The sequence below is a fragment of the Schistocerca gregaria genome, chromosome 4 (genome assembly GCF_023897955.1).
Source record: "Schistocerca gregaria isolate iqSchGreg1 chromosome 4, iqSchGreg1.2, whole genome shotgun sequence".
In the NCBI taxonomy this organism is placed as follows: domain Eukaryota; kingdom Metazoa; phylum Arthropoda; class Insecta; order Orthoptera; family Acrididae; genus Schistocerca; species Schistocerca gregaria.
In genome coordinates, this window is record NC_064923.1 from 256,553,470 (window position 1) to 256,566,522 (window position 13,053).

At 38.1% G+C, this 13,053-nt stretch overlaps 1 protein-coding gene across 3 annotated transcripts in view; it reads left to right on the forward strand.

Annotated features, from left to right (window-relative positions):
* The window catches only part of LOC126267032 (claspin-like), a 166,409-nt gene that overhangs the window by 132,596 nt on the left and 20,760 nt on the right, over positions 1–13,053 (forward strand). For all 3 annotated transcript variants that reach the window (XM_049971818.1, XM_049971819.1, XM_049971817.1), the window contains one exon: positions 4,403–4,539. In XM_049971818.1, coding sequence (XP_049827775.1) covers positions 4,403–4,539 — 137 coding nt within the window. The remainder of the gene's footprint in view (positions 1–4,402; positions 4,540–13,053) is intronic.

Genomic DNA, 13,053 nt, shown 5'->3' on the forward strand with positions numbered 1-13,053 from the left:
TGTTTTATCCTGTGTACGGGAAGTTGTCTCCTGTAAGTAAACACTAGCCAGTCCAAGGAATAGAATGTGTAAGGTTATACATTATGTGAAACTCTGCATACAATATACAACTAGACAAACAAAAAGTTCAGTTAAATTTTTATTTTTATATTTTCTTGTGCAATGTTGTAAATAGTAAGTTTCCATTTTTGGGTTTTGAAGCTCAGTTATAAGGAAGTTCCACTATTCAAAAATATCAGTGTTCCACAATCTTAAACCAAGGTGTAAGAAGTTGCAGCCATCATTATAATTTTAAGTTTTTGCCTAGCTTGATTACTTTAAAATTTTCGGAAGTAATATTCTGCTTCAAAAGGAAACTGCTTCATTAATTTCAAATAGAAAAATAATGCAAATAACATAGATGTCTGTGATAAGATTTTGATGAAAAAGATAAGATGGAGATGGCCTATGTTTTCCACAGTTGGTAATAAAGTTAGAACTGGGGAAAAATTTAAACCCTTCTAGAGTAACTACGTAACTTCATCATCAATTATTCTACCTCATAATTCAAGTGCTGTTTTGCTGATGGTCTTACAGTGAATATTGTCTGCTGTGCCTGTGAGACCATCAATCCACTCACGTGAATAAGTGTAGATACACTCCAACAAGGTAGGCGATGGTGTTATTTACATTGCCAGGCGAAGCATTTACAAGTCTATTGATGTAACATTTCGTTGGTGGTATGTATATTAAGTGCCTTCTGTTACCAGTATCATGCGGTTGGCTGTTGATGTTTTATGGTGGTAAATAATTTTAGTAAATAATAATGTACATGGAACAGCTTTTGTATCTAAGCAGGAATGTAAGAATGGAGAAGAGCCACTTCTTCCTATTACAAATATTGTCCAGTTTCTGTAATTGCTGGGTTTCAAGGTTTTCACCAATTCAGAATTAGCAAACCAAGGTAAATTGCACACACCATATATCAATATAGGTTGCCTACAGTTTCTTCCACATGGTTTTAGCAACTTGCACAGAAAAAGTTTGTACATGTATATCATCTTTATAAGAGAAGGTTTTATGCTATGACTGTGCTGTCTGACAGACAAAGAAGAGATGAAAGGAAGGATTAAATGAGAAAAGGAAAGAATATGAAAATATAGGCTGCTATAGAATACAGTCAGTGTGCATTATTAACAGTACACCAATTATCTTAGTCATAACTATGAGAGTAATCCCAAAAGTAAGGTCTCCTATTTTCTATTAGTACATAGACCTGTTTATTTCTACAATGGTTTACATCAGTTTACAGCTTGAACATTTAGCTATTTTTTGACATAATCACCATTTCTGTCAATGCATTTTTGTAGACGCTGTGGCAGTTTTTGTATGCCCATGTCATACCAGCTCGCCACCTTGCTGTTCATAAAGTAATGAACCTCTTCTTTCACCTCGTCGTTGGAGCTTAATTGCTTTCCGGCCATGTTCCTTTAACCTGGGGAACAGGTGATAGTCACTGGGTGCGAAGTCAGGACTATAGGGTGGGTGGGTGATTATGGTCCCCTGAAACTATTGCAGGGGAGCAACGGTTTGCCGAGCAATGTGTGGAGTGTTGTCATGGAGAATGTGTACGCCCTTGCTCAACATTCCTCCTCTCCGGTTCTGAATTGCCTGTTTTAGTTTTTTCGAAGTCTCACAGTACCTGTCGGCATTGATTGTGATCCCAATGTGCATAAAGCCGACCAGCAATACCCCTTTCTGATCCCAAAAAACGGTTGTCATGACTTTACCAGCAGACTGTGTTTGTTTGGATTTCCGTGGCTTTGATGAAGAAAGATGCCGCCACTGACGTGATTGTTGCTTGGTCTCAGGTGTAAAGTGGTATGCCCAGGTTTTGTCACATGAAAATTGAGTCCAGAAAGTTGTCCTGTTTGTTTGGCTGCAAGGCGGTGAAGAAATGCGTGGGAAGCATCAACTTGTTGCAGCATGTGGTCCTCAGTCAGCATGTGTGGCACCCATCTTGTGCACACATTTTGGTAGTTCAATGTTTCCATTAAAAATTTGTGAGCGGTGCTTCAGGAAACCTCAGGAACCAACGTCCAGAGATCATCCAGGGTGATCCGCCGATCTTCACACATGCTTTTCTCAACCTTCAACACTGTCTCCTCAGAGACTGGCGATCTCCTGTTCCTTTATTCATCGTGAATTTCGGTTCAACCAGCTGCAAACCCTCTACACCACTTACGAACATTTTTGACATCCATGCACGACTCATCATAACTTCTGTCAACTGGCGATGGATTTCAATCGGCACAGTGCCCTTTGCATTCAGAAACTGAATAACTGCGCTCAATTCGCACTTGGTGGTAACATCCAACGGGAGCTCCATTCTCAACAGCTGCCAAGCCGAGACAGTGTCTCAGTGTGGTGTGCGCATGTTTACACACAGTGCGTGAAGCACTCTTCATAACAGTGTGACCAACTGCCCCACAAACAGAGTTCTGTACTTATAAAAAAAATAGGAGACCTTACTTTTGGGATTACTCTTGTATTTAATGGTCAAATATTTTTCATTTTCTTTGATCCAGAAGAAAGTGCAAGCACTTAGTATCGGTAACTGGTAGTTAAAAGGTAGTGGTAAATGTGGGATGAGGAAGCAACTCGTTACTTACATTGTATTTCTATTAATGAGAGAGAGTTTTTGAATAAGAGTGAAACATACAGGAAGATAGGAGATGATCAGCTGTGTTTGATTACTCAGTTATAAGAAGTGTAAATTTTGGTTATAAGAATGAGTTTACTGAAAAAAAAAAAACTAGGCTATTACTGTTGTACATGGAACCAATAAATTAATCCTTCTGCACTCCAAGAAAAGAAGCATTGTTATGTAGAAACACACATGCCTGTTACAGAATTCAAGCTGAAGTGCAGAGATATTTGAAATAGACCTATAATGTAGCAACCACCCTAAATGCCTCGCTGTACAGCGAGCGATTTACTGGAGCTGCAGGGCTGTAGTCTTCATGCTCAATGTCCCAGAAGATGCCAAGGGCTATTAACAAAGAAGTTTTCTTACACTGACATTATTTCTACATCTTCATTGATACTCTTGGAAGCCACCATAGTGTGTGTGGAAGGGGGTACCCTGTACCACAAATAGTCCAGTTTGATTCCATATGTCCAGATTGACATTTGACACAGTGCCCCAATGCAAGCTGTTAATGAAGGTATGAGCGTATGGAATGAGTTCACAGGTATGTGAGTGGCTCAAAGACTTCTTAATAGAACCCAGTATGTTGTACTCAATGGTGATTGTTCATCAGAGACAATCATCAGGAGTGTCACAGAGAAGTGTGATAGGACTGCTGTTATTCTCTATATAGGTAAATGATTTGATGGACAGGGTGGGCGGCTGTCTGTGGTTGTTTGCTGATGATGCTTTGGTAGTACAGTAAGGTGTCGAATTTGAGTGACTGCAGGAAGCTGCAAAATGACTTAGACAAAATTTCTATTTGGTGTGATGAATGGCAGCTAGCTCTAAATGTAGAAAAATGTAAGTTAATATGGATGAGTTGGAAAAACAAATCTATAATGTTCGTATACAGCATTAGTAATGTCCTGCTTGACATGGTCATGTTGTTTAAAAATATTTGGGCATAACATTGCAACGTGATATGAAATGGAAGAGTATGTGAAAACTGTGGTAGGAACAGTGAATGGTCGGTGTCGGTTTTATCAGGGAAATTTTAGGAATATGTGGTTTAGGAGATCACGTATAGGACTCTTGTGTGACCTGTTCTTGAGTACTGCTCAAGTGTTTGGGAACTGTACCAGGTCAGATTAAAGGATGACATTGAAGCAATTCAGAGGCAGGCCGCTAGATTTGTTACCGGTAGATTCGAACGGCTTATAAGTGTTACAGAGATGCTTCGGGAACTTGCGTAGGAATCCCTGAAGGGAAGGCGATGTTCTTTTTGAGGAACACATTGAGAAAATTTAGACAACCAGTATTTCCACCTGTGTATACATGTACACTTTCCATTTACTAATCTTTGTGTTTTACGGTTATGTTATGGAAATCATAGTTATAAGTTGCATTCCAATTCTGTAATAACGGGTTTAGATGTATACACATTTGAATAATGTGCTTTTCAAAATTGTATGGAACGCAGTGTTGATTAACAAAGTTGTCAACTTTCTGGCAAGCTTCCTCATATTTCAGATATTTTGCTGAGTTAATAAATGATTTACAATATTTGAATTTTGTGGAGCTAGTTTTTAATATACTTTTTGAAGCACTGAAGTGGTGTGTGCACCAGTTTATTACTAATTACTTAATTCTGTACATAGTGTGAAGATATGTCTTCGATTATGTTTATAGTTTGGCTGTCAGTCTCCTTATTGATTCCACCACTTCCTACAGATGTAGCAGATGAAAATGAGCACTCAAAAAAAGACTCTGATGCAGAGGATGCTGTAGAGTTCGAAGGCAATGAAGAAGATGAAGCTGAATGGCGAAAGGAAAGATTTGAGCGTGAAACATTCTTAATGGAGCAGAAGGTTTGTAATTAACTAATCTGTTTGCATCCAAATTGATTGTATTAGAAAATTTTTGTTCCATTCTCATTCATTATCGTATTTAATTAAGCTATACTGTAGTTTTGCTGTGTAATGTTAAGCAAGCTGGCATGTTTCCTTTTCGGTAATGTTCTCTGACGTGTGAAGCTTTACCTGCCAAGATGTAACCACCTTTGTGAAGCTCTATAAAATTTGTGCAGCACATCTACTCGCACATCCCGCACACACAGCCTGTGCGGCTTATTTGGGTGAGGGGCAGGCAGGCAGTGAAGATGGGCAGAAAGGTGGAATAAATGTATTCCAAGTTTCTTATAACAACGAACCGTTTTGTGAGTTTAAGGATAATAGGCTTACGTCTGCACTTGTCTGTCAACACCTTTCATAACTTTACTACATTCAGCAATCAATTGCAATTTGTTTACTTTGCTACAGTTATTTTCAATTTGACTTTCAAACTGAATCCCCTCTGTATTCTCTAGAAATTCCAAGGATGTCCTGCTTGTTTTTGCACTTACCAAAAGATGCACTGTCTTTTCCATAGCTGCATGTTTTTTTTCCTGTGCAGATTTTGGACTGCTACTTATGCTAGACTGCCCTTCTCGTAAGCTCACAGGGCTTCTGTGCATTGAGTTTGCTATGGCAGAAGCTTCTATGCAAGGATAACAGAATTGTAAGGAAAAAAAATTACATAAATAGTGTATTGTCTTTCCCCTTCTATCCCTTCAAGCAATTTGTGCACTTAGTTGCATGGCTGTGACGGCTAATGCTTGGATCTTTTCCTCTATGATGTGTGACTGTGAATTCTATGTAAAAGACCATTTGGTTGAGCCAGAACATAAAATTTCATTCCATATTTGTAGCAACAGGAAAAAACCATTTTATTTTAGGGCCAAATTCAGTATTACTTTTTTGTAAATTTGATTTTTTTGCCAAATTTGGTGTTATATTTTCACAAATTCACTGCAATTTTTACTAAATTCAGTTTTTTTTGTAAATGGTATCTTTGAAGTCGCAATATGTGGGAGGTGAATTGTCTTTTTAAGATTCAAGATGATTTGAATGTTCAATAACTATCAGTTACAAATTGTGGTAAAATATTATCCCCATTTTTTTTTTTTTTTTTTTTTTACGAGAAAATGACAAATTTCACAATATTTTGTAAAAATCGTGGATTTCATATTTCACTAAAAACCATAATCTATACCATTAATTTTGCATTCTTTTTTGCATTATTGTTCTCATGAAATTTTCTTGTCCCATATTATTTATGATGATGTTTATCCTATGTATACTGTTCCATCCCAGCTGATCTCTACACAAAACCATTCTTTGTGTATGATGAGTTCTCAAGATGAGCGATACTAGTATGATTATTATAAGTGAGATATTTGAAGATCACTGTACTTCAAAATACAGGCATCACAAAATCAAATGAAACTGTTTCGGCAAGAAGCTCTAATATTTATACATTTTTCTCAAGTATCTATAGTTTTCTTCAGTCTTACTTGACCTTTCATATTGTAACATTATGAGTCAAGATAGCTGTAACAGAACTTGAATAGCATAAAGTTATCATTACAAACGCACGCCGCGTTTTGTTACGATGTGGTCGGTCATAATAATCGTAAAATGCTTTTGAATACCATTAAAATATAACTGCGATACCTGTTTAGTGTTATTGGAAATAATATGTAGTAAATTAATGAGTAAGGTAGCCGATCCTATAAAAAGAGGTAAAATTGGGCATATTAAGGTGTTTTGCTTTATATCGACTAAGCCGATGATACGGCGTCTTTTTTATCTGTTTACTCTTAGAAAAAAACAAAACAAGTAAAGAAGTGCTAATTATGCGTTGTAAAAAATATATGGGCGAATTTTAAATAGCTACACTGTATAATCAGACTAACAAATGGACATTCAGTTACGAGAAATAGTGGATAATGAAGTGTGGTCATTAAACTGAGTACAACTACAGGGCGGTCAATTCCGGGATAAGTCTATTCGCATCTCCTGAGGGACGCATATATCGCGGAGAGCGGGCTTCAGTTTATAAAAAGGAGAAAAGCTGTATCATTATCATTGACTGTTGGTGTCAAGCAACCAAAACTGTTAATCAAAGGGTTTCGGTGAATGAGTGGTGAATGTGAAATGAAACTGTTAACGAAGTTATGTTAAATAAAACAGAAGAGACAAGACAGTTACGTCGTATCTGTTATTATTCCATAAACTGTAACATTTCTTCTCCTTGTACGAAGCCTTTATAGACGATCGTTATGACAATTTGTTTTGAAGGGATCTCGTTTCGAGTTAAGTTTTGGGGACCTGGTCAAGAAGGGACAGTTCGTAGATCCTAACTACTGAAGCTATTCTGGAATCAGGTGCTACCGTGAGCGTTGTGTGTTGTCAATGGCTTAAGGACATCATATCTCATGCTCTAAAATCGACGCGCCTTTCCTCTTGGTATAACGGTGCCTCACGGTAACAACGACAACGCCGACGACGAATGAAGAAACGGTATAATATGTTGTGTTAATCCCTGAATATATGTTCTGTCTATTGAATATTGAACAAACCAAACTGTATTGAAAACAATATTGTTAACTGTTTTTACAGAAAAGAAATTAATCTCCACCTTGCGTGTGTTCCACTCTGCTTCAGTTTGTGTCTATTATGACCTATCTGCTGTAACTATTGGAAATGTAATTTTCTCATTCTTTGTTTTTAACAAAAAAGGAACTCAGTTTTTGAAAGCTAAGCTGCTGAAAACAGTAAGGGGAGCAATGTGACACTGCATTATGTAAAGAAAAGCTTTTAAATTTTCTCTGTCAAAGATAAGAGATTATCTTACAAAATTTATAGGAATGTACTCTTGGTAGGGATGTGACAACACCATCATCCAGTGGTCAATCATTGCAGTCATCCATGTGAGTATCGTCGAACAAACCATAAACCTTACTGACATGAAGAAATAAATGTTATGTGCTCACCACCTAGTGCACAACAAAGTGTTAACACAATGAAGTATTAACACACAAGCCTAGCAAGCCTGTGGTAGTGTAACAACAACACTTTCAATAATTAAATGAGGAAGAAGACAAGGAATGTGTTGGTTTGGGTGATATGTTAGTCTTCAGTACATGGCACAGAACAGGAAAGGATAGTTTTTGCATCAGTGTACTTGACTAAAAGCATATGAAGCTATCATAATTAATCTTGTCTTGTGGTCACTGCAGATGTCAACATTGCTCTGCCTTGGCATGGCATGGATTCAGAGATTATTGACAAATTCATGAACATTTTCGTTTCCAGCTTGCATGAGGTCAAAGAATGACATATTTTATTTTAGTTACAATTAGCAAACAACACACTGCACCTTAACATAAAATGTACAATGGAAATGGAATAAAATTAGTCAATAAACTTGTTAGACCTAAAAATAAGAAACAACAGTGACCAACAATTTGAAATAAAGCTAGTATGACTTACAGTATCATAAATAAAAATTCTTGTCACCCAAATTCGCATAAATATGCATATTTCAAATCAATGGTTAATAGAATTTTATTTTTACTTCTCGATAATGAGGCGATACAAAATGAAATAAAAGTGCCGTAATACATAGCACAACTAAATGACTTCAGTTCCAAAATAGTGCTACAATTATATGAGAAACATGCAAAACCAAAAGCAGATGACATACATTAAGAAGTAACATTAAAAAGAGAAGGAAAAAATCACAAATAAACCTATCTATGTTACAACACTATACGTAGGCCACACACCAGAAAAAATGGAAAACTTGTCTAAGAAAGCAAAAATAAAATAAGCATTCCATACAAATAACAACTTGAAGCCCAAAATACAATAAATAAAAACATTTTCAAACCCAGGCATCAACAAGCTTTCTTGCCGATTGCAGTAAATTTTATATCGGACAAACTGGCATGAATTTCGGAATCATATTTAAAGAACAAACATGAGACTGTGAAAGCAACCAATCCACAATTTATTTACTTTTAAAAAGCCAAGAACATAAAGCAGAAAATTCTACATAAGTTACCTACAGGACATACAGTGAACATTTTGGAGAAAATGGAAATTTACGCTCATACAAAAAAGTACCTAGAAGACATCATTTGCAGACAAAGAGATTTTAAACATTAAAAAAAAATACCTTGAGAATTTTATTGACGTTATAAAAGAAAAAGGGTAAATTATCATGGTAAATACAAAACAATATAACACTTATTATTTACGTAAATATACTATCTGAAAAATTAAACATAATCATTGACTTTCCATGGAATAGAAATTCCATTGTAAACATGTAGCTTCACTGGAGCCAGAGCTGTTAAAAATAGCTTTACAAGATCACGAAAATAAAAGTAAAGAGGTGTTATATGTAGACATAGACTAACATAGACTAAGGAACGATTCTATACCTAGTGCTTGATTTGTGACTGTACGCCCCGGTACTCTGTACTGGCACCTCTAATGAAAAAATCAGAACTGCAGCTTTTGAGATGTGGTACAGTAGAACATTATTTCTTACCAATAAAAATGTTGTATTCACACTTTTAAAATGCTCAGGAAAGCATTAAAATAATGTTTTAAGAAAGCTAAATTCCCCCCCCCCTCCCCCCCCCCCAACACACACACACATATTCTCATACCCCGTCCCAGATGGTCACAGTGCCGGAATCCCCCCCCCAATCGTGCTCTAATTATACCATCTTAACAGGTACACTTGATAATGGTAAAACACCGAAATGAGCTCATCGTGTAGCTTGTATCACTATGAGTAAAGAAGTAAATAATGCAGCAAACATGTTGTACATAAAATAAAATTTATGAACAAAACACTGCTGCATTTGATGTGTCCTATCTGTGATGATACTTCTTACAGTGTCTGAGGCACTGTGCTACCACATTGTTTGTAGGCTCTACACAAAACATTTTTAATGATTAGGTTGCAGAATTCTGGAGAAATGCAAAAAATTAAATTCCAAAATTTTTGATATGTTTATGTAATCCTTCCCCATGCTTGTAGTATCAAAGAATAATAAAATAGTTTTTTGTTCAGGTATTTACCTCTGTCTCTGTGGTCACTAAATCATTCTTTGGTGGAAATCATCTAGGATGTAGCAGAGTTGGGCAGCTCAACTTACTCTTAATATCACCCGTAAGAGTAAATAAATGCTATTTTTAGTTCACTTCTAGACTACAGTTACCTGCTACTACTGAATATAAAATCTACTGCACAGTCTCTTTTTCCCAACTGTAGTCATTTAAACAGTGTTTTATGTATTACTGATTCCTATGGTGTAGGTACTTTTGCTACAGAATTTTTATTTTATAGGTGAGCTTAATATTAAAAATCTTTTATTACCAAGTGCTCATAAAATTTTGATCCTGCTAATAGCATTTTGCTAAACCCTTGAGTTATACTTTTTAAAGTGATAACTTTCCTGATTATAGAAACATTCAGTTTTATCTAATGTGCAGTAATTTGAATTTTAATTTAAATTTTTCATTATTGTTCTAAAAATGTAATAAATACTGTTTAATTTCTCCTCAAAGACAGAGTACAGGATTCATTAATGTATAAAAAAAGAGAAATTACTAAGAGGAGCAAGGAAACATGTATTAATTACGCTGAGTTGACAAAGGTCATGTGATACCTCCTAATTTCGTGTTGGACCTGCTTGTGTCTGGTGTAATGCAGCAACTTGATATGACATGAACTCAACAAGTTGTTGGAAGCCTTCAACACAGATACTGAGCCATGCTGCCTCTATAGCTGTCCATAATTCTGAAAATGTTGCCGGTGCAGGATTTTGTGCATGAACTGACCTCTTTATAATGGCCCCCAAATGTTCAATAGGATTGATGTTGGGCAATCAGGGTGGGCAGATCATTCGCTCAAATTGTCCAGAATATTCATTGAACCAATTGCAAATAATAGTGGCCTGGTGACAAGGAATATTGTCATCCATAAACATTCTAGCATTGTTTGTGAACATGAATTCCATGAATGGCTACAAATGGTCTCCAAGTAGCTGGACACACAGAGGAGCCAATCCATCCCATGTAAACAGCCCACACCATTAGGGAGCCACCACTACTTTCCACAGTGCCTTGTTGGCAACTTGAGTCCATCGGTTCATGGTGTCTGCACCAAAGTCGAACCCTGCCATCACCTCTTACCAACTGGAATTGGGGCTCATCTGACCAGACCACTATTTTCCAGTCATCTAGGATACAACCAGTATGGTCACGAACAGGAAAGGCACTGCAGGCGATGTGCTGTTAGCAAAGACACTTGCGTCAGTTGGCTGCTGTCGTAGTCCATTAGTGCCAAATTTTGCTGTTCCAACGAATATGTCATTGTACATCTCAAATTTATTTCTTCAGTTATTTCATGTTGCTTGTCTGTTAGCACTGACAACTCTATTCAAGTGCTGTTGATCTTGGTTGTTAAGTGAAGGCTGTCGGCTACTACGTCTTGACACTGTGGAACTTAGAAAATTGAACTGCCTAACAATTTCTGAAATGGAATCTCCCATACATTATCTCTAACTGCTATTCTGCATTCAAAGTCTGTTGGTTCCCATTGTGTAGCCATGAACTTGTTGGAAACATTTTCACATGAGTTATCTGAGACAAATGAACAGCTCCGCCAATGCACTGCCCTTTTGCACCTTGAGTATGCGGTACTACCGCGCATATATGTGCATATCACTATTCCATGACTTTTGTCACCTCAATGTATGTTGTGGTATTGACTAAAACTGTACTCAATTAAACTGTATGAAATAAGTGTGTTTCAATAATTTTTCAGATATTAGTATTTGTACACTCCACTGTAGACTGTATGTAAAACCATGAAACAAAACAAGTAGCAGAAGCATTGTGTCATCAAGAGACACACAAAAGAGAATAAAAAACCTTGACAGCTTTTGGAAAAAAATCTTTTGATGAGCTGAAGCCCCCCTCCACACACACACACACACACACACACACACACACACACACACACACACACACACACACACCTGTGCACCTACATTGTGCTGGCTGGATGTGCAGTGCAGGTTTGCTGTTCGGCAGTGGACTGGGATGGAGCTGCTGTTCAGCAGTGGACTGGGATGGAGCTTGTCAGATGGGGTTCATAGAGGGAGAGGCAGGTGGGAAGTAGAAGGAGGGGTTAGGGATAGCTCAGGAGGAGGCATGTGGTGTGCAGGATAGGAATTTTTTGGGGGGAAGAGGGGGTGGCGGCAAGTGCACAGGCTAGGCGTGTGACGCATGGGGTAGTTCAGGAAAGCCATTGAACTTTAGTATGTTGTGCTTGGAAACAGGGAGACGGTCCTTGGTGCAAGGAGTTGGGAGTGGGAGTGACATAGGGATGGACCAGGATGTTGTGTTGGCTGGGTGGGTGGCAGAATTCTGCTTTAGGAGGTGTGGGAAAAACCTTGGATAGGATTTTCCCGCACATATGGATATGATGGGAGAGAATCAAAGCTCTGGCAGAGGGTGTGGTTCAGTTTCTCCGTATCAGATTGATATTGGGTAATGATGAGGCTCCTTTCAGGTGGCATAGGAAGAATCTTGGGTAGGATTTCCCTCTTTTTGGGTCTGGTGGTAGAAAATCAAAGCTCTGGCAAAGCATATGGTTGAGTTGCTCCAGTCTAGAGTGATACTGGGTAACAATAAGGCTCCTTTACATCTGATTCTTGGGGCTGGTGTCAGGATTAGTGGTGTGTGAGGATATGGCAGGGAAACTCTGTTTGCAGAGTGAGTTTGGGGGCTAGGACCTGTCTGTGAAGGCCTTAGTGAAACCTTCAGCAAACTGGGCAAGGGAATTCTCATCACTGCAGGTACACTTCCATGGGTGATCAGGCTGTGTGGGAGTGATTTTTTGGTGTGGAGTAGATGGCAGATGTCAAAATGATGGTACTGTTGGTGGTTAGTAGGTTTAATGTGGACAGAAATGTGGTTGGTGCCATCAGAGATGTCAAAGTAGACATCCAGGAAGGCGGCATGTTGGGTTGAGGAGGACCAGGTGAAACAAATGGGAGAGAAGGTATTGGGGGTTGTGGAGGAATGATGATAGGGTTCTTGGCCCTGAATCTATATCATGAGGACATCATCGATGAACCTGAACCAGATGGGGGATTTGGGGTTTAGGGAGGTTAGGAAGATTTCCTTTATGAAGCCCATAAACTGGGTGGCAGAGGAGGGCGACTTGCAGTTGCCCAAGGCTCTCGCTGATTTGTTTGTGTACCTTCTCATCAAAGGAATAGTTTTGTGTGAGGATGTAGTTGGTAAAGAGTATGAGTAATGAGGTGATGGGTTCAGAGTAAGACAGACATTGGCAGAGATACTGTTTGATAGTGGCAATGCCTTGGGCAGAAAGGAGAATGGTTTATAGGGAGATGGCATTGACAGTGATGAGAAGGGATCCAGGTTATAATGGGGCGGGGATGGTCAAGAGTC